Source organism: Chrysemys picta, chromosome 2 (genome assembly GCF_011386835.1).
Source record: "Chrysemys picta bellii isolate R12L10 chromosome 2, ASM1138683v2, whole genome shotgun sequence".
Lineage (NCBI taxonomy): Eukaryota > Metazoa > Chordata > Testudines > Emydidae > Chrysemys > Chrysemys picta.
The window spans coordinates 4863617-4888005 of record NC_088792.1 but is presented as its reverse complement, the minus strand read 5'-3'; the positions used below and the strand labels follow the sequence as shown (position 1 = coordinate 4888005).

The following is a 24389-nucleotide window of genomic DNA, read 5'->3' as shown; positions in this document are numbered from 1 at the left end:
TCATGGCAGCATCGGGAGCAGGGAAAATGCTTTCGCAAGCTTTACCTGTCCATGAACATCTTTACAGAAGCCGGTAGCCAGCCCCTCTGCCCAAAGGATTAGGTTGCTCTGGTGACAGAGGGAATTCACGACCAGTTCATTCTCCTCGTCTTCTGAATCATCATTGCTGTGCACTAGCACCACTATGTTCCCCTGGAACAGAAAGTGTCACACAGGAATTCATGACTCATTGACAATCAATTTTGGATTATGAGAGGAGATCAGAGACGTGGGCTCACACAAACACATTGCTAACTAAGCTACTTAGCCACTTAGCTTCATGGTATCTGTGTCAATCTGGGTTCTGAATCAGAGCCGAGTGGGAGAATAACCAAACGTATATATAACTCTCCAGCCTAAAAATACATCCAACCTTTGTTACAAAAATAGCCAACACTAGTTAAACTGATCTGTCTGGCCAAGCAGACATCTAATTTGTGAGCTATACCTTAAAGAACCATCTAATAGAGAACTAGCTGAAGGGGCATTGCCAGGGGGATTATGTCCAATGTTTGCATTTTGTGAAAGAAAAGAAAAGTTTTATAAAATCCAAAACTAGTTCCATTAAAAATATATCATGAGAGTCTTTGCCTCAGCCCACTGAATATTTAAAGTCAAGTCAAATTCCAGCCCAAATTTAAAGTTTTCCAAAAGAAAAAAAAAACTACCTTGTACAGAAATAAAAATAGGTTTCAGAGTAACAGCCGTGTTAGTCTGTATCCGCAAAAAGAAGAACAGGAGTACTTGTGGCACCTTAGAGACTAACAAATTTATTAGAGCATAAGCTTTCGTGGACTACAGCCCACTTCTTCGGATGCATATAGAATGGAACATATATTGAGGAGATATATATACACACATACAGAGAGCATAAACAGGTGGGAGTTGTCTTACCAACTCTGAGAGGCCAATTAATTAAGAGAAAAAAAACTTTTGAAGTGATAATCAAGCTAGCCGAGTACAGACAGTTTGATAATAAGTGTGAGAGTACTTACAAGGGGAGATAGAGTTAATGTTTGTAATATGCCAACATTTTTATGGCTGACTTAGAACAACGCTTCCTTAGCTCTCGTCCCCTAACGCCCCTACTCTACTTGCGCTACATTGATGACATCTTCATCATCTGGACCCATGGAAAAGAAGCCCTGGAGGAATTTCACCATGATTTCAATAATTTCCATCCCACCATCAACCTCAGCCTAGATCAATCCACACAAGCGGTCCATTTCCTGGACACTACTGTGCTAATAAGCGATGGTCACATCAATACCACCCTATACCGGAAACCTACTGACCGCTACACTTACCTACATGCCTCCAGCTTCCATCCAGGACACACCACACGATCCATTGTCTACAGCCAAGCTCTAAGATATAACCGCATTTGCTCCAATCCCTCGGATAGAGACAAGCACCTACAAGATCTCTATCAAGCATTCTTAAAACTACAATACCCACCTGCTGAAGTGAAAAAACAAATTGACAGAGCCAGACGAGTACCCAGAAGTCACCTCCTACAAGACAGGCCCAACAAAGAAAATAACAGAACACCACTAGCTGTCACCTTCAGCCCCCAACTAAAACCTCTCCAGCGCATCATCAGAGATCTACAACCTATCCTGAAAGATGATCCTTTCCTCTCACAGATCTTGGGAGACAGACCTGTCCTCGCTTACAGACAACCCCCCAACCTAAAGCAAATACTCACCAGCAACCACACATCACTGAACAAAACCACTAACCCAGGAACCTATCCTTGTAACAAACCCCGATGCCAACTCTGTCCACATATCTATTCAAGTGACATCATCATAGGACCTAATCACATCAGCCATACCATCAGGGGCTCGTTCACCTGCACATCTACCAATGTGATATATGCCATCATGTGCCAGCAATGCCCCTCTGCCATGTACATTGGCCAAACCGGACAGTCTCTACGCAAAAGAATTAATGGACACAAATCTGACATCAGGAATCAAAATACTCAAAAACCAGTGGGAGAACACTTTAACCTGTCTGGTCATTCAGTGACAGACCTGCGGGTGGCTATATTACAACAGAAAAACTTCAAAAACAGACTCCAAAGAGAGACTGGTGAGCTAGAATTGATATGCAAACTAGACACAATCAACTCCGGTTTGAATAAGGACTGGGAATGGCTGAGCCATTACAAACATTAACTCTATCTCCCCTTGTAAGTACTCTCACACTTATTATCAAACTGTCTGTACTCGGCTAGCTTGATTATCACTTCAAAAGTTTTTTTTCTCTTAATTAATTGGCCTCTCAGAGTTGGTAAGACAACTCCCACCTGTTTATGCTCTCTGTATGTGTGTATATATATCTCCTCAATATATGTTCCATTCTATATGAATCCGAAGAAGTGGGCTGTAGTCCACGAAAGCTTATGCTCTAATAAATTTGTTAGTCTCTAAGGTGCCACAAGTACTCCTGTTCTTCTTTTTGAGAAATAAAAATACTTCCATTATTTATTTATTTTTAAATTACTTTGGAAACAATATTCCAAACAAGCAGACATTCACCGGCACCATTTTCAACCCCAACATTGCAGCATTAGCAGCCAGCAAGAGAATAAAAAGGTGATACTGACTAGTCTATTTTTGACAGGTTTCAGGGTAGCAGCCGTGTTAGTCTGTATCCTCAAAAAGAACAGGAGTACTTGTGGCACCTTAGAGACTAACAAATTTATTAGAGCATAAGCTTTCGTGGGCTACAACCCACTTCTTCGGATGCATATGCATCCGAAGAAGTGGGTTGTAGCCCACGAAAGCTTATGCTCTAATAAATTTGTTAGTCTCTAAGGTGCCACAAGTACTCCTAGTCTATTTTTGTGATCCAAACTATAGGCAATTGGGGGAGAAGGGGAAAACACTGCATAAACAGTAAACGGTGAATTTGGTATTTTAAGATTCTTTCAGTAGTAATACTGTCAGGAGTTACTTGTACACAGATAAGGAGAACTTCTGAAATGTTACCTCAAGTCATGCATACTGTTTTTTGAGTGTGTGTGAATATAATCAACTTCAGAACTGTGCAAGTGATTGTTCCATTCCCATCCCAATCAATGGGAGTTATCCTGGAATTGACATTGACAACTGAGGAGCTATTTTCTCAAGAAACACTAGCTCTGGGAATCAATCTTTTATGCCTTTGATACTCAGTTTAAAAGTAGTGTAGATACAGAGTGTGACATTGCAGTCTATATAATTTTATAAAAATATGCTAAAGAGGGAATATAATGTAACTGGAATATGCTTTATGCAAAAGGTCTTCTGTAAGGTATTATTACAAAGCTTATAATCTACTGAGTGATCATCCTATTTGTATAAATGTACCACTCTTGTATCTGAAACTAGAAATATGAAATATAACTCTGTGGGCCATTAATGGTGGTTTGGAATCTTGATAACTCCCATTAACCAGAACAATTGACTGCAGATGGCTGTTTTACCTGCAAGTCTTCCTGTATACGTGTGTGCTGGCAAGTGGGTAATGAAGTCTTGCAGTGACGTGATCATGTCACCTGGGGCTACTATAAGGTGGGTGCATAACTGGCTGGATAACCGTACTCAGAGAGTTGTTATTAATGGTTCCCAATCCTGCTGGAAAGGTGTAACGAGTGGGGTACCGCAGGGGTCTGTTTTGGGACCGGTGCTGTTCAATATCTTCATCAACGACTTAGATATTGGCATAGAAAGTACGCTTATTAAGTTTGCGGATGATACCAAACTGGGAGGGATTGCAACTGCTTTGGAGGACAGGGTCATAATTCAAAATGATCTGGACAAATTGGAGAAATGGTCTGAGTTAAACAGGATGAAGTTTAACAAAGACAAATGCAAAGTGCTCCACTTAGGAAGGAAAAATCAATTTCACACATACAGAATGGGAAAAGACTGTCTAGGAAGGAGTACAGCAGAAAGGGATCTAGGGGACCACAAGCTAAATATGAGTCAACAGTGTGATGCTGTTGCAAAAAAAGCAAACATGATTCTGGGATGTATTAACAGGTGTGTTGTGAGCAAGACACGAGAAGTCATTCTTCCGCTCTACTCTGCTCTGGTTAGGCCTCAGCTGGAGTATTGTGTCCAGTTCTGGGCGCCGCATTTTAAAAAAGATGTGGAGAAATTGGAAAGGGTCCAAAGAAGAGCAACAAGAATGATTAAAGGTCTTGAGAACATGACCTATGAAGGAAGGCTGAAAGAATTGGGTTTGTTTAGTTGGGAAAAGAGAAGACTGAGAGGGGACATGATAGCAGTTTTCAGGTATCTAAAAGGGTGTCATAAGGAGGAGGGAGAGAACTTGTTCACCTTAGCCTCTAAGGATAGAACCAGAAACAATGGGTTTAAACTGCAGCAAGGGAGGTCTAGGTTGGACATTAGGAAAAAGTTCCTAACTGTCAGGGTGGTTAAACACTGGAACAAATTGCCTAGGGAGGTTGTGGAATCTCCGTCTCTGGAGATATTTAAGAGTAGGTTAGATAAATGTCTATCAGGGATGGTCTAGACAGTATTTGGTCCTGCCATGCGGGCAGGGGACTGGACTCGATGACCTCTCGAGGTCCCTTCCAGTCCTATAATCTATGAATCTATGAATCTATGAACTGGAATCCATCTTTAACCTGGTGTCTTTTCATTGAGAAGGAGGGGGTGGGAACCCAGAGAGGGACAAAGGATTTCTGCCTTATGCAAAAGATATATAAAGGGGTGGAACAGAACAAAGGGGGGAGAGGAGCCATCATGAAGAATTCCCTAGCTACCACCTGAGCTGGAACAAGAGCTGTACCAGGGGAAAGAATTGTGCCCAGACCTGGAAGGTGTCCAGTCTGAGGAAAAAACTTACTGAAGCATCTCTGAGGGTGAGATTATCTGTATTCAGTTTGATTAGACATAGATTTGCACATTTTATTTTATTTTGCATGGTGACTTTGTTCTGTCTGTTACTACTTGGAACCACTTAAATCCTATTTTCTGTATTTAATAAAATCACTTTTTACTTATTAATTAACTCAGAGTATGTATTACTACCTGGGGGAGCAAACAACTGTGCATCTCTCTCTATCAGTGTTATAGAGGGCGAACAATTTATGCGTTTACCCTGCATAAGCTTTATACAGGAACACTGTTAGCTGCTTTCAGGTAAACCTGCAGCTTTGGGGCAAGTAATTCAGGCCCTGGGTCTTTGTCGGAGTAGACGGGAGTGTCTGGCTCACCAAGACAGGGTGCTGGAGTCCTGAGCTGGCAGGAAAAGCAGGAGCAGAGGTAGTCTTGGCACATTGGGTGGCAGCTCCCAAGGGGGTTTCTGTGATCCAACCCATCACACAAAGAATTCCTCTCTGGCTAACAGCATGTGAGAGACCAATTGTTGAAATGATATCTGAAGGGATCAGCACAGATGCTTTCAGGACTAGCAAAAGAATGGCTCTGGAGCAGTGATCAAAGATCCTGAATGTTCTGGTCCCTGGAAACACACTGTTAAAACTCTGCATTTTCCTTTGATGACACATTGGGTGTGTGTGTATATAAAAGGAGAGAAATTTGGACTATGCTCCAACTGCCTTTTGTTTTATAACTTCATGCTTCTACTATGAAATTCCTGATTGCAAGCTGTATATATTTTTTCCCCAATTAAAGTGAAACAGTTTAATCCAGGGAAGCTGAGACAGCTGTAACAGAAGCAGCCTTTCTCCTTAGTGGGCACAGGGTGCAACGGTGCCGTTCGGTGATCACAAAGCTGACTTGTTTAAAAAGCAGTGGGTGTGGGTTTTTCTTTCCTCCAACCTCCATCCTCAAGTTGTCCTCTTTCACATTCTGCTCTCAACTGGCCCTTTCGCCTAGTGAATCCATTTTTTCCATCAGAAGACTACTATCCCTTTAAAAATCATATGTATAGGAGCTTTTCCCCCTCCTCCCACTACTTTCCACTCTGGTCAGTGACAAAGCAGGACTTCATTTACTTTAGGATCCTGCTGTGTCAAAAAACACCAAGGAACTTCAACACAGGACACCTCACTCCTGTAATAAGAGACAGATTACCAAATAAAGAGAATAGAAACTTCTCCTTCCATCCAAGTAACAAAAAGCACTTTACAACTGTTAACTTGTTATGCCTCAGTATCCCTAGGAGGAAGAAGGGTTACTCATCACTTTACTGACTACTGAAATGCAAACACCTCTGGGGTGGGACATGGCAAATGTTTAACAGCACACAGCAACACTACACAGCACTTTAGGACAGGATATGAACACTGTATCACATAGCTGCATCCTGGCACTTAAATACTATGGAGATGGGCACTCTGAAATATTTTTGTCTAGACTGAATTGAAACAGCAGAGGGAATTTGGGTAGATAGCATGTAACTACCTGAGTTAGAATCTGGTCAGGATCCTAAAGGGGAAAGCCCCACCCATACAGGGAGCACCACAGGATCTGTAATGGCCACAAGCAGTCAGGAACTCTGCCCATCCCTATAGAGCACGGTGCCTGCTCACCCCTGCTCGCCAGCACTGACTCAGAGGGAAGAGCACCACCTAGTGACCCAGGCCGTAAAGTTACTGAACTTTGGGAACCTTACACGACAGTACCTTTAACTGGGAGCACACTGCAACTCTGCAGTAATGGATGAAATCCAAAACATCAACCGGCCTCACACCCAGGCTGAGCAGGACGCTGAGATCATCCACCAGCAACACGGGGCATTTCCAGGAATCGCTACCAGAAGCCATCAGGGATGTCCGGACAAACTCATACATGGTTTTCAGGTTGGAGCCATCTTTGCTGGAAAGAGGAACAGGAGATTCTCACTTGGCCTGGTCTCACCATGGTTTTTGTACTGCATTAGCTATCGCACAGAATCCAGCAGTGTAGGGCTGGAAACTAGTGGGGGTCTGTCTACCTCAGCTGGAAGTTATACCTCCAGCTCCTCTGTAGACATGCTCATAGTTAAAGCAGTACAGCCTATCTAATGCGGATGCAGTTATACCAGCAAAAATGTGCTTTGCACTGATACATGCACCTTGATACAGCTATAACTAGGGCCCTACCAAATTCAAGGCCGTGAAAAATGTGTCATGGACCGTGAAATCTGGTCTTTTGTACTTTTACCGTATACTATACAGATTTCACAGGGGAGACCAGCATTTCTCAAACTGGAGGTCCTGACCCAAAAAAGGATTGGGGGGTTTCACATGGTTATTGTAGGGGGTCGCAGTATTGCCACCCTTCCCTCTGCGCTGCCTTCAGAGCTGGGTGGCTGGCGTGCAGCAGCTGCTGGCCAGGCGCCCAGCTCTGAAGGCGGCGCCCCACCAGTAGCAGCGCAGCAATACCCTACCATGCCACCCTTACTTCTGCACTGCTGCCTTCAGAGTTGGGTCAGGACCCCTGCAGTTACAACACCGTGAAATTTCAGATTTAAATATCTGAAATCATGAAATTTATGATTTTTTAAATCCTCTGACCCTGAAATTGGCCAAAATGGACCATGAATTTGGTAGGGCCCTAGCTATAATTGTACCCACACTAGTCGGGGGTCCCACTGCCTTAATTTAGTCTACTTCTAAACTAATACAATGGGACAAATGCAGTGTGTAGTCAAGTGTCTACAGAAACTGGCCTTTGGAGTTATACATCAGAAAGCAGTAATAGCAGATTGCTACTGCAAGGCTCTGTCTTTAGCTGCCTGGTGGCTTATACAGCTGAGCTTCAGATCGGAGAAAGCTCCTTAGTTTCAGTAATTCCCTCAGCACTTTACAGCTTACTGGCAGACTAGAGTGTGCAAGGAAGGTAGGAACAGAGGAGAGGGTGACCTCCCTTAGTCCTCAGTGGAGGGAGGGATGGAGCACAGTCCCTCTCTCAGCAGCCAGAAGAGAGGGGGAAAGGGATCATCTTAGCAGTGTGGGTATTTCAGGGTTTGGATTCATTTCCATTTGCGAGTGTGAATTTAATGCCAGTGAGAATTGCTGGACTGACAGCCCAGGAGACCAACTCATTCTATTTAGCCACACAACAGGTACGGCCTGGACAGCTGCAGTGCAAACAACACACGCACTGCCCAGCTCCTGTTGCCTGAGCCCTGCCCGGCTCAGGAGGGAGTTCAGTCCCACTCCTTCGCCTCACTGCTGTAATGTGAGGCCAGTTAGTGGTAGGGGTCATGCTGTTGTCTGTGATGCAGACACCGGTATACCAGGAACTAGACTGAGAGCTCAGCATCACAACAGGCGGCAACATTTCTAATCCCAAGAGTTACTGGCTGTCCCTCTTCCAAAGCCCCAGAGCTTTACCTTACAAACTGAAGGGGATTGGTCTGCCCCACATGCTGCTCCTCACCAAAAAAGACGTCAAAGCAGGATTTCAGGCCTTCCAGGAACACAAGCTGTCCCCGCTCTTTTGCTGCGGTCAGACTGACTCCCTGGAGGAGGGGGAAATATTGTCTTACACAAGCAAACAGCTGCAGAAGAATGATGCCAGTGGAGTCCCAAGTGGATTTGTGGCCTATTTTGATAAAGTCTCATCTAAACATGCTAATAAAGCCAATACCCAGCAGGATCTTGCACAGCCACTCAGTCTGACAGTTCTGTTTCACACATTGCTGGACACATTTACCTTCCCGTGTTTCCAGCAGACGGTCCCAAAGAACAGTCAGGAATAGCAACACCCAGACACTGAACCCTTCGGTGGCTTTTCAAGTTCACAGAACCTTAACACCACACTAATTAAATGGGTCCTCACATCACCCCAGGGAAGTAGGTGGCATCATTGTTATCTTACAGCTGGGGAAGCCAGAGACTTGTCCAAAGCCAGAGCGTGGGTGTAAAAGCCCAGATTAGAATCTAGGCATGCCCGCTCCCCATTCTGTGCTGAGACAGGCTCTCCTTCCGCACTCTCTACTGCTTCACATGCAAGAACACTTGCTCTTTGTACCTCTCCTTTGGGCAGCAGGAGGATCAGGGCATTTTAGCACTAGCTCTCTGTGAACCCAGCCTGACTAGATCTTGCGTCAAGCAGTCTCTAAACTTCCCAAGACAGGGTCTGGGATGGGGAGAAAGGAGGAATGACTGAGAAGGTCACAAAACTCTCCTCTACACCCAGCGCTCTGTAACTGCCCCCCCGGCCAGATGTGCACCACGCAAACGCTGCACTCAGTCAGGGCTCCAGAGACAAGCCAGTAACCCTTGAAGGGAGGCAGCCATTGTATGCAGTAACAAGGTTATGGAAGGTGGAGATTTTGGCTATCTCAGGGCTTCCTACAGCACCCAGCAGCATGGTATCCAAGAGCGGATATTGTACTTTCCCACGTCTGAGCTCATCATTTCCCCCAAGTGCTCTGCTGTGAACAGTTCACCCATCTGGCCTTCAAGGACGGTGGAGGACTTACAATTGCCACCTTCTTGCAACATTTTTTAGCCATCACTGTGGCAACAACAGTCACTTGGCAACATTAATTCGTCCAACCTAGCTACCACCCACAAGCCAGGTGTGCCTGCAGTTACGGAGAGCACGGTAAACAGGCCAACCCAGTAGCTGGGCGGTTTATAGAAAGTAAAAATACATCCGAGATTACTCTGCTGTTCCTGCCCTGGCAGGGTTCCTATCCAGTCCTGTGCTTTACCACCCAAGCCCTGCCTCAAATACTTTGGGATTCTTGGCAGCTGCTGGAGAGGAATTATTATTACAATTAAGTCTCCATTGACATGGGTTCCCAGGCACAACACTTTATGTTACTTCAACTGTAATATTTCTTCTATAGCACCTTCCAAGAATCTCAAAGAGCTTGACAAACACTGATTATCTGGCATCACAACAACCATTATCTCTGTTTTACCATGAGGAAACTGAGGCAGCAGAGACCAAACTGATCACTGGTGTAACTCTATTGGTTTCACGGGACTTCTATAATCAGAAGTAAATTTGGTCCAGACTCTGATTTTCAGGTGTCCAGAGCACCTGCAGCTCCCACGGACATCAACTGGTGTTACAAAAAGCCCCGCACTTTTCAAAGTCAGGCCTCAGGGGACTTGCCCATGAAGTCAAAGTCAACACCAGAGCCAGGACAAAAGGTCCCAGTCTCCTGAGTCCCAGTCCATTGTTTAACTACTGGAACATCCCCCTTCCCTTTATCAATTTGGCTCTCTTTTGTTGAGTACATTGTAGCTGCCTGGCGTATTCCTCTCTGGTTCGCTCTGTTCTGGGGGGAAATCCAGCACTTGTTACAGTCATAATCAACAAAGCTATTTCAGTAACACGTGTTCTTCTATCATCTCGTTTCAGGAGCACCTTTTCTAGCCATAAGATTTTTACGCACTGATCCGACTATACTTTTTAAATGAAGGTTGCTCCACCAGGGGGAGAGAGGAAAATTAGTGCAGAAGTTTTTCAGTGTTTTGGCTCACTAGAAATTGGGTTGCTAATCAGTACAATAGGCAGCTAGAGGAGAGAGGATAAGATAGAAAGTTTACCAAAGGGTGCAGCAAGCCTTGTTTCAATATGGCATTGCTCAATACTCACAACTGGCAAGCCAGGCTAGGATTGGTTCATTCTTGAATGCTAGGAGAGAGATACACGAGTAGGCCTGGCGTATGTTGACGAGAACAATGGTAGCTGTAATGTAGTGAGGAAGATTGCTTCTTTTCTTAGATGAGTGTGTCTGTACATCTACCTGAGAGAATTGCTGAAATCCTCGAGGCAGGAGTCCCAGGAGAGATGGGATCCAGAGGCAGACATTCAATTTGTGAAGTTTCTAGTGTGCACAGTAGGGAGAAGGGTAAAAATAGCTATGTTCCTACATCCTTAGTTAACTGCTTAATAAGCATTGTATATCATCTGAACCTCACAACACTCCTAGGAAGCTATCCTCATTTAACAGACGGGGAAACAAACAGAGAGATGCAGTGATTTGCTCAAGGTTACGCAGCAAGGTCAGTGGCCGAGGCAGGGATAGACCCGTGTCTCCTGATTTCTAGCACCATGCTACAGCTAACCCCTCCCTTATTAGGTAATCAAAATTTAGGCTGCAACATGGTAGATTTCAGCTTTTTCCGCTTTCTTATTTGGAAAAGCTAGTGCGAATGTCTGGTCTGTAAGAGATGTTCACTACAAGTGACTAGTTCCCACTGTTTTGGAAGCTTGGCATTTTCCCAAAAGACCCTATCACAGAGGGCAGCAGTGGGAGAGAAGGGACAAGGTTTCGCCAGATAAGGAGGAGGTCATTTCCAGGAAGGCTAACCTCACATTCTCTTCTTTGTGGATGCACTCCTTCAGAGCTTATCGGCTGCCACATGTGCACTGCTAGTGATATGAGACAGGTCTGCACAGCTTCCTTTCCCAGCTGGGGAGAGAATGTCATTCATCAATGCAGATGCCAGACTAGGACTGTACAAGGGAGTATAGAAAATGTGGCTTTGGTGTAACATTTTCCATCACTGCCAGTTGACAGGGTTGGAAATTTTGACAAATACCTTAATCTAGTGAAGGCTACTGGGGGTGTCCGATAAGTAGCAGATTCAGATTAATCTTTTTCCTTGCATTAAATCAGCCCTGACTCTGCCGTTCATTGAGACAAGCTAATCTTCCTGGACAAATTTCTGGAAAGAAATCATTCAAACCCATGGCTAGAATCTTGGCTGTGATTTTGCAATCAGTCGAAGGGAAGGGGCTCTTTGTTTAAAGAACAGGATTGTTCTTTTCAACGTGGCCCTTTCGTTTTCAGCACAGGCACACTGTGCAGGGTTGACCAACAAAATGTTTCAGTTTGTATCATAAGAACGGCCTTACTGGGTCAGGCCAATGTTCCATCTAGACCAGTATACTGTTTTCCAATAGCGGCCATCTCACACATGCTTCATCTAATCCTCACTGTCCTCTCACTTTTCACATTCTCCCAGGAGAGACAGATCACAGCAACTCTCATTAGTAGCACACACACACACACACACACACACACACACACACACGCTCTCTCTGGCTGGCACACAGCTGCAGATTTCCTCCCTTTGGCTGGGAATCACTCCTTGTCACACCCAGCACAGGGCCGGCAGATTCCACCAGAGGCTGATTTGGACTCAAAAAGTGTGGAAATCCAGCTTGCAGGTGATATTTACCCACTAGAATCCTGCCAAGAAAACGGGGTGGGAATGGAAATCTTACTGAAGCCTATTATGCAACTACGAAGTCACATCAAGGAAAAACCAATTCCAGGCCAAAAAAAACCCCAAACAAACATTCTATTACATGACAGATGGAAACAACCAAAAAACCTACGTGAAACATAGTTAGTTGCCACCCACTTGATAAACTGCTGAGCTGCATTAAAAAACCCTGAGTAATATGCTGGTTAGTCCAATGTCAATCCTGGGTTAATTTGGGATGCTATCAACAAAGCATTGGAGGGCAGAACCTAAAAATACAATGAATGCCAGTCAGCTTGGTTTCATGGAAGGTAGGTCTTATCAAACAAACATGTTGGGGGGGAGGTGCCAGGATTACAGGTTTAGATGATAAAAACAACTGTGTGGATATAGTATACTTGGATTTTCCCAAAGCTTGATTTAGTTACCACATGACACATTGATTAAAAAAAAAAAATAGGGCACATATTACATACCAGATGATTAAAAACTGGGTCACTGATAGATCTCAAAATGTAGTTGCCAGCTGGAGATATCAATGAACGAAGCTGTTTTTAGCAGGGGATCCAGGGATCGGTTCATGGTCCAATGCTACTTAATATTTTTACCAACGATTAGACAATGTTATCAAATCTTCACTGGTAAAGTTTGCAGATGACACAGACTGATGAGGTAGCGTATAACGAGGAGAACAGGTTACTGTTACAGAGTGATCTGAATTGCCTAGTTAAGCGGTCACAATCCAACAAAATGCATTTGAATACAGCCAAATACCAGGTAGTCCACCTGCAGGTTCTATCTACAGGAAGGCAGACTCGGCCCAAGTCTACCCTACAAATTGTGGTCAATGCAAGTATTGTTAGCATACAGCCGCCACAGTTAGTATATTGCTCAAACACGTGCATACTTTGCTCCTTGCATCGGCACAGCACGTACTCACCAGGAGTGCCTGTGGCAATGTACACTCTGGTGTCCTATGTGCAATTTGTTATCATGTGGCGCACTCTCTTTTGGGATATTTTTGCAATGCATGATGTGGCAGAAACGAGTTGCACAGGGATGACTGGGAGCTAGGCGTCAAGCTCTCACCAGGCAACTTTCTCCATCCCATATTACTATTCATAGCCCATAATTTTGGTGCCTTTTTTCCCAAGTCCCACAGACCCACGCGGAACCTCTTGCTGTCTGTCATCTCTGACAGAAGGACGGCGCCTACACAGCTCTATGCTGTTGTCACGAGCATTGCAAACACAGTTGAATGATCTTCCGGTATTTGCAGAGCTGCAAGAAGAACTGCAGCTGCTCCATGAACCCCTCCAGCAATCTTTGAACTGGTTTTCGCTATGACAATTTTTGTGGAGGACAGACTGCTGTAGGACATAGCGAAAACCAGTTCAAAGATTGCTGGAGGGGTTCACGGAGCAGCTGCAGACAGTGGAGTGCCACTTTTGGGCTGGAGAAACGAGCACTGACTGGTGGGATTGCATCGTAATGCAGGCTTGGGATGACAAGCAGTTGCTGCAGAACTTTCAGGTGCGCAAGGCCACATTTCTGGACCTGCGTGCCGAGCTTGCCCCAGCCCTCCAGTGGAGGGAGACCAGAATGAGAACTACGTTGACAGTGGAGAAGCAAGCGGCAATCACACTGTGGAAGGTAGCAAAGCCAGATTGCTACCAGTCAGTGGGAAATCATTTGGGAATTGAAAAATCCACCATGGGGGCCATTGTCATGGAAGTGTGTAGTCCATTAATCGTCTCCTGCTATGCAGGACTGTGACTCCTGGCAACGTGCAGGACATAGCGGATGGATCTGCAGCAATGGCGTTTCCGAACTGCAGTGGGGAGATAGGTGATATGCATATGCCTATTTTGGCACCAGCACATCTTGCCCACAGAGTACACCAACAGAAAGGCCTGCTTTTCTCTGGTTATGCAAGTGCTGGTGGATCACCAGGGAGCTTCACTGACATCAAAGCTGGCTGATCAGGTGAGGTGCATGAGGCTCTCATTTTTAAGAACGTAGGACCGTTCAGAAAGATGCAAACAGGGACATTAATTCCCAAGCGGCAGATTTCCATTGGCGATGTTGAAATGCCAATAATGATCCTGGGGGACTCAGCCTACCCCTTGCTCCTCTGGCTCATGAAGCCATACGCCGGCCACCTCGACAGCCCCAAGGAAAGATTCAGCTCCTCGCTCAGAGGTGCAGAGTGATGGGTGAAGGTGTTTTTCGTCGATAGAAGGGATGCTGGTGTTGTTTACTCACAAGATTGGATCTCAGTGAAAAAAAAAATCCCATTGTTTACAGCTGTCTGCTGTGTCCTGCATAATAGCTGTGAGGCAAAGGGGGAAAAGCTGCCTCCAGCGTGGACATGGAGCGGCTGTCTGCTGAGTTTGAACAGCCAGACACAAGGACTATTGGAAGGTTGTGCCAAGGTGGAGTTATGCAGCTGAGGGAAGCCTTGAAAAACCACTTTAACAGTCAGCCACAGTAATGTGGTGTGCTAGACAATGCTCAACCTGGCCCTGACATTTTGGGGCCTGTTAGGGAGTGTGTGCACTAAGCACCCCATCTATGAATATAACACTGGCACTGGACCTATTCATTGTGCACTGCTTGCTGTACATTTATTATTCTACACTGGGTTTGTCACTGATCCTATGAGTTCTATCGCACCGCACAACAACCAATGTGTGCTTTCACTTCCACTAGGCATCCTACAGTTTATGTCGTGAAGTCATAAAGATGAGTTATTTTTCCAAAAATAGAATTTTATTGAATAACAAAACCAGTGCAAAAAAAACCACGCGTGTAATTAAAAACAAATACATTAAAAACTTTTGAAACAAATTAACAGGACAGAATTTAACAAGAGGAAAGAACATTGATGTCCATTTCAGACCATTCTGGTGACACATATAGCACCCATGGCTCTCACAGGCCAGTGTTTGTGAAGCGGTCCTTATGGTCCCCAGGTGTGGTGTGGAAGGGATGCATCCCCTGACGTCATGAAGAAATTTGGGGTGGGGGTAGTAAGGAAATGCTACAATGGTGTTCTCCATTGACTGCAAAGAGAAGTGAGCCCCTGCTTTCTGAACCACCTGCGGGACAACAAGAGCCTGCAGCATCTGTGTTTGCTGCTGAAGAAGCCCTATCATATCCAGGTGCCTCTCCTTCTCCTTTTCTTGCTGGGACTTTCTCCAGTCTACTTTCTTTCTTTCTTTCTCCATGGTGTCTACAACATTCATCCTCCATGCCATGTGCTCACGGTCTGATGCAGCACTGGCTTGCAGAACATCTCCTCCCAAGTCCTCTTCTTTCTCCTCCTTGTCATGGTCAGGCGTTCCATGGGTTTGGAGGTGGCACCCCCTTTAAGGCCACAATGGCAGAAGCTAGAGATAAAGCAGGCAGAAGAATCATATTTATAGTCACAGCAGAGAGCGAAAGTGACGTTTTTGAACTCCCTTGCCTTGTTCCCCAAAAGTTTTAAATGAGACATGCTTATTGACATTACAGTTTTGGAGCACCTCAGCACAGCACTGCAGTGGTGATTTTAGTCAATTTTTCCTTCCTGAGGGTAACAAAGGCACAGAGAATACAGCTGTGGTGGTGTCCCAAAGCCCCCCAGACCCATAGGCCGCTAGCCCATTTACTGCAACGGTGCTTGCTGAAGTCATCATGGAGTGGCATGGGAAAATGTCCTACCACAGAGGAAGAAACAAGACTGCCATCTGTAGAAACCTTCAGGAGAGGAGCAGTGTACCTCCATAAAAGTTTCATTGCGATCTCTCAGGAGGATTCAGGGGACATCCCTGTGTACATAAACAAACTGTTCCGCACGTCCTTCCCTCCGCCTAACCCCGCTAGGGAACGAAAAGCAGAAAATTCTTCTTCTATTTGTTGTACTGCTACTTCTTTAACTAGGAACAAATAAAAGAAAAGTTGAACCCTGTGTTCTGTACGTTGGGGTCAGGAGCCAACTGTACATTTAAACACGGTAATGGACAATGCATTCACACACTTACCCAAGGTTCCTCCCCTTACATCGGGCGCGCCCGCTGGGACTAGCTAGACTGTGGTGGAGTCTCAAACAGATCCTGGCTCACAGCATAGCTGGATCCCCTGGTCACTTGTCCCCCATCCTCTTCCTCCTCCTCACTGGTCACAGCAAGGGTCTGTATCTCAGGCTCCTCAGAGGAATCCATGGCGCTCTGCGGGGTGTTGGTGGGGTCTGCACCAAGTACGGTATGCAACTCGTCATAAAACCAGGAGATCTGTGGCTCAGCACCAGATCAACTGTTGGCTTCCCTGACCTCTTGGTACGCCTGCTACAGTTCCTTTGCTTTCACATGGCACTGCTGCTGATCCCTGTCATACCTCTTCGCCTGCCTTCCCCCTGCAATCTGCTCGTAGATGTCCATGTTTCTACAACTGCTCCATACTCGCACCTGCACAGCCTCTTTTCCCCACATGCCTAAGAGATCCCATACCTCCTGTCTTCCCCAGACAGGAGCACGTCTACAGCATGTAACCAGCATTGTTGGCTGGGCAGTTGCACACAAAGAAGAAGGCGCTGCTAGCTGTGCTCCCCAAGTTGGGCAATCAGAAAAATTCACAGAGTTTTTAAATGGGGGGAGAGAGGGCTCTTGGTGTCTGTGACCTCTGGGCCGTGGAGTTCACAACTGTGACCAGAGCAGTCACTGTCTGACATTGTGGAACAGCTGTGAGAGGACCGTTAGGGTCGACATAGGTCACAAAGTGTCTGCACTCCTACTGCATCGACCATGGCTCTATGTCATTCAGGGAGGTGGTTTTACTGTGTCACTGTCACAGGGCACTTCCATTGCCGGGAGCCAAATTTGAGTCAATGCAAGGCGACTTGTCGACCTAACTTTGTAGTGTAGACCAGGCCTCTCTCTTGGGAAGCAGTGACTCCGAGAAGGATTTAGGGATTATCTTAGATAATCACCTCAACATGAGCTCTCAGTAAAGGCTGTGGCAAAAGGGGCTAACGCAATCCCTGGATGTGTAAGAAGGGAAATATCAAGTAGAGGAAGAGAAGTGATCTTGCCTCTGTACACTGCATTAGTAAGACTGCTACTAGGATACCGTGTCCAGTTCTGGTGTCCACACTTCAAGAAGGAGGGCCACAAACATTTTCCAGGGACTGGAAAACAAGCCCTACAGTGTGAGGCTTAAGGAGTCCAACTTATTCAGCTTACTGAAGAGAAGGCTGAGAGGTGACATGATCACTGCGTACAGGTACTAACACATGGACGAGAGAGATGACGGTGGGGGGGCTTTCCAACCTTGCTAAAGAAGGCATAGCGAGGTCCAATGTCTGAACCTTGAAGTTGGACAAATTCAACCTTGAAATAAGATGCAGTTTCCCAGCAGGGAGGGTGATTAGACACTGGAACAGCTTACCAGGGGAGGTGGTGGAGTCCCCATCACTTGGAGCCTTTAAGGCAAGATTAGAAATCTTTCTAAAAGATATGCTTTAATCCAGCTTCTTGGAGAAATTATGAGGGGGGGCCTCAAGCTGGATGGTCATGAGAATTCCTTCTGGCCTTGGAATCTACGAACCCTCCTGTTCACTGCCTTCCTTCATGGGCCAGGGGAGAATAGAATTGCCTTCATTGCCCTTAACAAGCTCATAATGTTTGCAGCTCTGCTTAAAGACCATGGCTTCATCCTGCGAGGATGAGGAAAGACGTTTTTTCCCTGAAGCACAATTAGCCAGATGTTCTGGGTTTGTTTCTCTTCACCTTCCTCAGAAGCATGAGAGATTGGCCACAGCTGGAGATGGGAGACTGGACGGGGTGGACCAGTGCTCTGATTAGGTACAGAGAATCCTGTCTAGATGCCTGGCTAGCATGTCATTCTCACGTGTTCAGGGTCAAACCAATGCCTTCCCGAATCCAAATCTGTCTATTTACCCCCAGGTCAGAATCACAGAGACCTTGGGGGGGTTTCACCTTCCTCTGCATCATGGGCCAAGGATTGCCAGCTGGGATAACTGGGCAGATCACACCTAATCAATTCCCTCCCATTGCAGGGATCTCAGGCACTTGGTGGCACCTTGATCTCTCCTGTTCTCTGCCTGTCTCCCGAGGTCTGAAACGCTTCAGTAGAATTAAAATATTTGGGCTCAACATAGAGGTATCTGGGTAAAATTGAATGGCATGTGCTATTTAATGGCCCTCCATGGTCTCACTGTGTGAGGTACTACGTCATATACAAAACCGCAATCCCTGCCCCCAAAGAGCTTACAAAACCATACTGATTTCAATGACGCTGCTCCCCTGGATGTATTCAGAATCTCGTCTGCAGACTTTAAATGACCAGAACAAGTTTCCACGCCTTTTTCTCTAGTAAAAAGCTGATACCAGTCAAGGAGAGGGAGCAGGTCTCTGCTGTTACTTGTGCAATGGCAGTGGAACTGTTAAGCGTTCTGATGGAAGGTCATCACCAGCAGAGCAGGCGCTAGGAACCCAGCTTTGGCTTGGCAGTGCTGATACTCAGAAAAAAGAAAACTAAACATCTTTTATCTTGTAAATCGAGCAAACTTTGTTCTGGAGTCAATGAGACAAGAAACAGGGAACCTCACCAGGCTCTCTTTGGAGAGTCCCTTCAGAGTACAGTATCACTGCACTAAGGCTGTAATAAAAGAGATTGTGGGCCAAGTTTTCCACTGGTGTAACTTGCCACTGTGCCAACTTTACACCAGCAGAGAATTTCTTGCTTTGTGCTAAAGCTGTGATTTCCATAGCGAGTAAAGCCATCCCTTTAGATTTTAAGTTCTTCTGGGCCTTTTTTTTTTTTTTTTTTTTTGGTCCAGAACCTAGCACAATGCGGCCTCCAGCAGAAACAGAAATGAATAACAATCACTACTTTTCTAAAGTGTTTTGAGATCCTTTGGAATGAAGCCTCAGAAGTATACAAGGCAATTATATTATTATGCCTTGGACTTCCAAATCCTGCTCAATAGAATAGGATTATCATTTTAGTAAGCAGCTCCTCTGTGCTGGGAACATTGTAGCTAGGAGATATTAGTGTCAGTGGGCCAAAGGCTCCACTTTTTGTTAAAATTAACATAATTTATACATATAAAATCACACTGAGATCATCAAACGTTAATAGATAGCGCTAGAGTCCAATCTGCAGCCCTTACTCATCTGCACTTAAATGGGCCTCTACTCACATACGGGCTATAGGAGCTCAGGAAGGGCCTGATTCTTAAGTACAATTAATAATCCTGTGCTGAGTTACAGGGTACTGCTTTTTATAATCGCTCCTCCCCAACAAAAGGGCCTTGCCTACACTGGGGATTTCAGCCAGCGGTGCAAAACCCTAATAGAGACAGGCAACAAAACCCCACACTGTACATGCTATGATTTGTACTGGTGAGTGAAATCCGAGTAAGCTGCATCCATGCAGATTGCGGCTTAGCCTGCCTCCAGTAGGGTCTGTGCGAGTGTAATTGGGGAAAATCCCCACTGTAAACAAGGCCCAAGTCTAATAGTGAAACTATCCATCCAAGAAACACCTGTATTAAGACTGACACTGTGTTAATTTAGACAGAAGTTGATGTAACCTCTGCATCAGATCCAAGATCTCATTGCAAATCTAGTGGGGTTTAAATAACCTATGGCACAACCTTCAATGTCAAAGAGCCTCCGAGGAATTCAAGGACTACCCTCCACACAGAGAATCCTGAAGTTATAATACAAGATTCACTCAGAGCACTGAGCCCAAAGTCAGGAGGTCAGCTGACAGATCAATAGATTTAACAGTCTCTTGGAATTCCCCGGGGAAGAACTGAATTGCTCCTTTCAGCCCATCCCTTTATGGACAATAACATTGTTCAGAGCAGTGAGGAACAAAACATTTCAATCTGCATCACACACATGCTCCAACTACTCCTCATTGTTCTCTCACTTTTTCAGAGTCTCCCGGGAGAGAGAGAGATGACAGCAACACCTATTAATAACAAACACACAGTCCTTGTCTGCACCGGGAAATTGCATCAGGTCAGAAATCATATTAACCAACATGATATTCCCCTTAATGTAAACAAGGATGCTCACGGCTGGACATGGTTATCCCTAGGGCACTGTCTCTGTCTACCATAGCTGCTAAGTGCTGTTTAACATCATGTTAATTAACACAGTTTCTAACATGATGCATTTTCCCCAAGGTAAACAGAGTTGCCAGCTTGGCTACAAATCTCCCCGCTCCAGCTGCCTTGGCAGCGGTGAGAACTGCTCCCTGTCACAGCAGCCACAGAACCAGCAGAGTCCACCAGAAGCTGATTTGGGCTGAAGTGTGGAGATCTAGTTTGTAGGTGCTATTTACTTATTACAATCCTCCGAAGAATGTGTGAATGGGAGGAGAAAATAAAACATCATCTTACCAAGGAAAACTCATCCCACTCATGTTAGGTCTGAGCTCTCCACCTATTTATCTCCTATTACAAGGGAATAATTGGGCACTAACTTTTGCCTCTTGCCTTATACTTAGATTGTAGGCCTTTTGGGACAGGGACCCTCTTTTTGTTCTGTTTGTACCGTGTCCATCACTAGGGGGCCTGGTCTGTGACTAAGGCCCCTGTGTGCACTGGGAATACAAAATACATAAATAAATGAAATAAGCAAAATGCAATTGCTTTATAAAGCACCAAACCCGACCCACTGGCCACGGCACAGAACACCTCAGCTTTACAAGCATCTTTTCCCCCCTTGTGACAGAGTGCAGAGAGCCAGCAACTGAACCAGCACTCTGGTCACGGAAATCCAATTAGTTCCCCTGGAGAGGGCCCGACTGAGGGAAGGAGTGACTAATTACTAGAGCAGCCTGGGCTGGGGAGATCTGAGGAGCTATGTATCCAGTTAACTGCAAGAGAAGAAAAGGAGCAGAGGAAGGAAGTGTGGGGGCCAGGCGGGGCCAAAGGGAGGTCTCTGCCCAGAGCCCAGCCAAGCTATAGTGAACCCCTTTATTCCAGCACTGTCTCTCCCTCTGACCTCCTTGGTCATACTCCAGGTGAAAGCCCTGACTCCTGCTAGCAGCCAGCTCTTATTCCCTGCCCCCCCCCCGACATCACACCTTCCCAGTCCTTTGTTCTCCAGGTGGAGAATGTTGCTCAGCCTCCCTGCAGAGAGGTGGGGAAATCCAAATCCCTCTGGGTCCTTGGTTGGTTGATGTCAATGGCCGGGCAACTGGATTTGCCACTGTCTTTTCAAATGTTCCTCTGATAGGGGGCCAAGGCCCAGACAGCTAGACAACAATCACACCTATATCTCTTAGCCCGCCCTGAGAGCAAACAGACGTTTTCCACTCTCACTACGTAATAATTCAGCATATAGGAGAAACAGAGGCACAACCTCATAAAAATATTACAAAATATTGCCACTTCATCCCATTATGTTATTCTGAAATTGTAAGGTGTTCTAACTCATTGTTAGAAACCAAGAATCACCTAGAACCAATGTGGTACATCACAACGTAAGGTCTGTCTACAGACCGCAATCAGACGTGTGAATGCAGCACATGTAGACATACCAGAGCTAGCTAGCTAGCAGTGAAACCATGACAGCATGGGCTAGCCTCTTGAGTTCATACCCAGGATTCTGGGTGGTGTACATATTGGGGTTCAGGAAGTGGGCGGGCTTCTGGGTGGTGTAGCAGGATGGTTACAACGTTCCTGCCCTGAAGGGCTTAAAACAGCCCTGGGGGAAGGTTGTGGCTGGGAGCTGCTAAGCTGGGCTCATTGGGAAGCAGCTGGGCCACGCCCCAATCAGGCCCCAGCTGGCCTGTATAAAAAGACTGTGAGCCAGAGGCCCAGAATAGTCTCTCTCTGCATTCAGAGAGAGAAGGGCCTGGCTGCAGGGCGCTTAACTAAGTGCCTAGAGTGGAGCAGGGCTGGGGAAAGGCCCAAGGAGCCGGGGCGCTCTGGCCTAGGAAAGCCCCAGGCTGCAGGCCTGGTAAGGCTATTAGGTACTGGGTTGCAGGGGGCAGCCCAGAGGCAGCAGGTCCGAACCCCTTTGCCTGTAATGAGTGGCTGATACACTGCAGTCTGCCCCAGTGAACGGGGCTAGATGGAGACTGGGCAGTAGCCAAGACTGAGGCAAAGTGGGGATAGTGGGTGGGGGTTCCCCTGGGAGGGGGGGACCCAGAACTGTTGGGGTACTGCCAGGGGGCAGCACCCCAGGTAAAAGGGCACCGGGGTCCAGGGTGGGACATGGGGGCCAGAGGACAGGCAGACCACTGGCCTGCAGAAGGCGCTCCAGGATGCTGGAAGAGCTAATTCCCAGAAGTCACCAGCAGGAGGCGCAGCAGGGATGAGTCCGCTCGTCTACAGTGGCCTTGTACATTCCCTGCTGCCGCAGTTTTATTGCTGTTATTCAAGCAGGCTAGCTTAGGGTTACCATATTTTGTGCCTCCCAAAGGAGGACACTCCACAGGCCCCCGGCCCCAGCCCCGCCCCCGCCCCAACTCCACCCCCTCCCCAAAGTCTCCGCCCCCTCCCCTGCTTCCCGCGAACATTTGAGTCGCGGGAAGCCTGAAGCAGGTAAGGGGGAGTGTGGGGGGAGGAGGCGCGGCCCAGGCTGGCCCCGGCCCTGGGGTGCCGGCCCCGGGCCCGGCCCCCGGCCGACCACCCCCGGCCTGCCCAGCACTGCGGTCCCCAGCCCGGCCCCCAAACCCCCAGCCCCGCCGGCCCGGCCCCGCCGGCGCCCCCGAGTCCCTGGCCCGGCCCTGCCAGAGCCCCCGAGCCCCCGGCCCGCCCCCGAGCCCCCGGCCAGGCACCGCACCACCGGCCCAGCCCCGGAGCCCCCGGCCCCGCTCCGCCGGCCCAGCCCGGCCCGGCCCCCAAACCCCCGGCCTGGCCCCCGGCCCGGCCCCCCCCCCGATTTTCCCGGACATGTCCGGCTTTTGGGGCTTTCCCCCCGGACGGGGATTTGGAGCCCAAAAAGCCGGACATGTCCGGGAAAATCCGGACGTATGGTAACCCTAGGCTAGCTGAAAGCTAGCTCGGGTATGTCTACACATGCTGCACTCATGCCGCTGACAGCAGTGTAGACACAGATCCATAGCCTTGGGTAAGCAGACAGAAAACTAAATGGACTTTCAACGCAATCAAAGGGGGCATGGATCAGTGTTCATTGCGGACTCCCAGTCAGTACCCCGCCCAAGCCAGGGAAGCTAATGAGCCAACCAGCGGACTAAATTCGGTGATGAATCCTGGTCACCTGAAGCATGTTGCGCATACGCTAAGAAGAATGCAATCAAGTAAGCCCATGAAATCTTGAATTGCCTACAAAGGCATCATGTTACACAGTGAGGCAGCAAGTGTTCCTTGCTATAGCACTAATGAAACTGCACCTACCAGGCTAGATTTAGTTTAGTTTAATGCTGCCAGAGGCGAGGGAAGGAATTCAGAGAAGAGTAACAAAAATGAATAAGTTGATGGAGAGACTCAGATTTATGAAGGAAGACCGAGACAGCTAAATATATGCAGTTTGGCTAAGCACTGACTAAGGGGGAAACAGGGTAACTGCACACAAGTATGGGCAGGGGGTAAACACCAGAGAGGCAGAGGAATGTCTTTAGGTGGTACAAGGTTTATCTACAAGTAACTGGATGAAGTTCAGCAAAGGATGATGTTTAGAATGAATGTTAAGGATTTCTTAATTGGAATCTCTCTGAGATTGTTCAGTTTCTCCAGATATTTCTGGCGCTCCTCCCCCACACTCCCAATCACCTGTGTAACCAAGCTTCCCCAAGAAGAAACCCCATACTAGAGTTACCTAGGCCTGAAGCACACATTGCAGAGAGCAACCCTGCACTGGCTGCTCAGGGATGGACATGATGGTTGAACTGATCTTTCTACGATAACAATGGCTTTCCAGCCCATTCTCCATGAGCATGTCAGTGACTTTGATTGCTCCACCTCAGGGACTCTGAACCTTTTTCATAGCACGGACTACGCCTTAATAAAGAGATTGTTTCATGGTCCCATCTCCCCACCCATTTGCAATTGCATAACATCACTGCGGCAACTACACCCATTGCTTGCCTAAACCGCATTTAATGTATTTTTAGCTTCTTTTAATCTTATGTAGCAGACAGAAACAAGGAGGAGAGTTAGCCCCACGTAACCAGCCAGCTCTGCCACGGCCACGAGCAGATGCTCCACAGACCT

General features: G+C 46.8%; 1 protein-coding gene across 2 annotated transcripts in view; it reads right to left on the bottom strand.

The window, feature by feature from the left end:
* The window catches only part of ELP6 (elongator acetyltransferase complex subunit 6), a 39907-nt gene that overhangs the window by 3254 nt on the left and 12264 nt on the right, over positions 1–24389 (bottom strand). Inside the window, exons 4-7 of one of the 2 annotated variants that reach the window (XM_065582521.1) lie at positions 10720–10800; positions 8345–8472; positions 6650–6842; positions 46–192 (exon numbers count right to left, since the gene is read on the bottom strand). In XM_065582521.1, the coding sequence (XP_065438593.1) occupies positions 46–192; positions 6650–6842; positions 8345–8472; positions 10720–10800 (549 nt within the window). The remainder of the gene's footprint in view (positions 1–45; positions 193–6649; positions 6843–8344; positions 8473–10719; positions 10801–24389) is intronic. The other variant, XM_065582522.1, reaches the window with a different exon arrangement.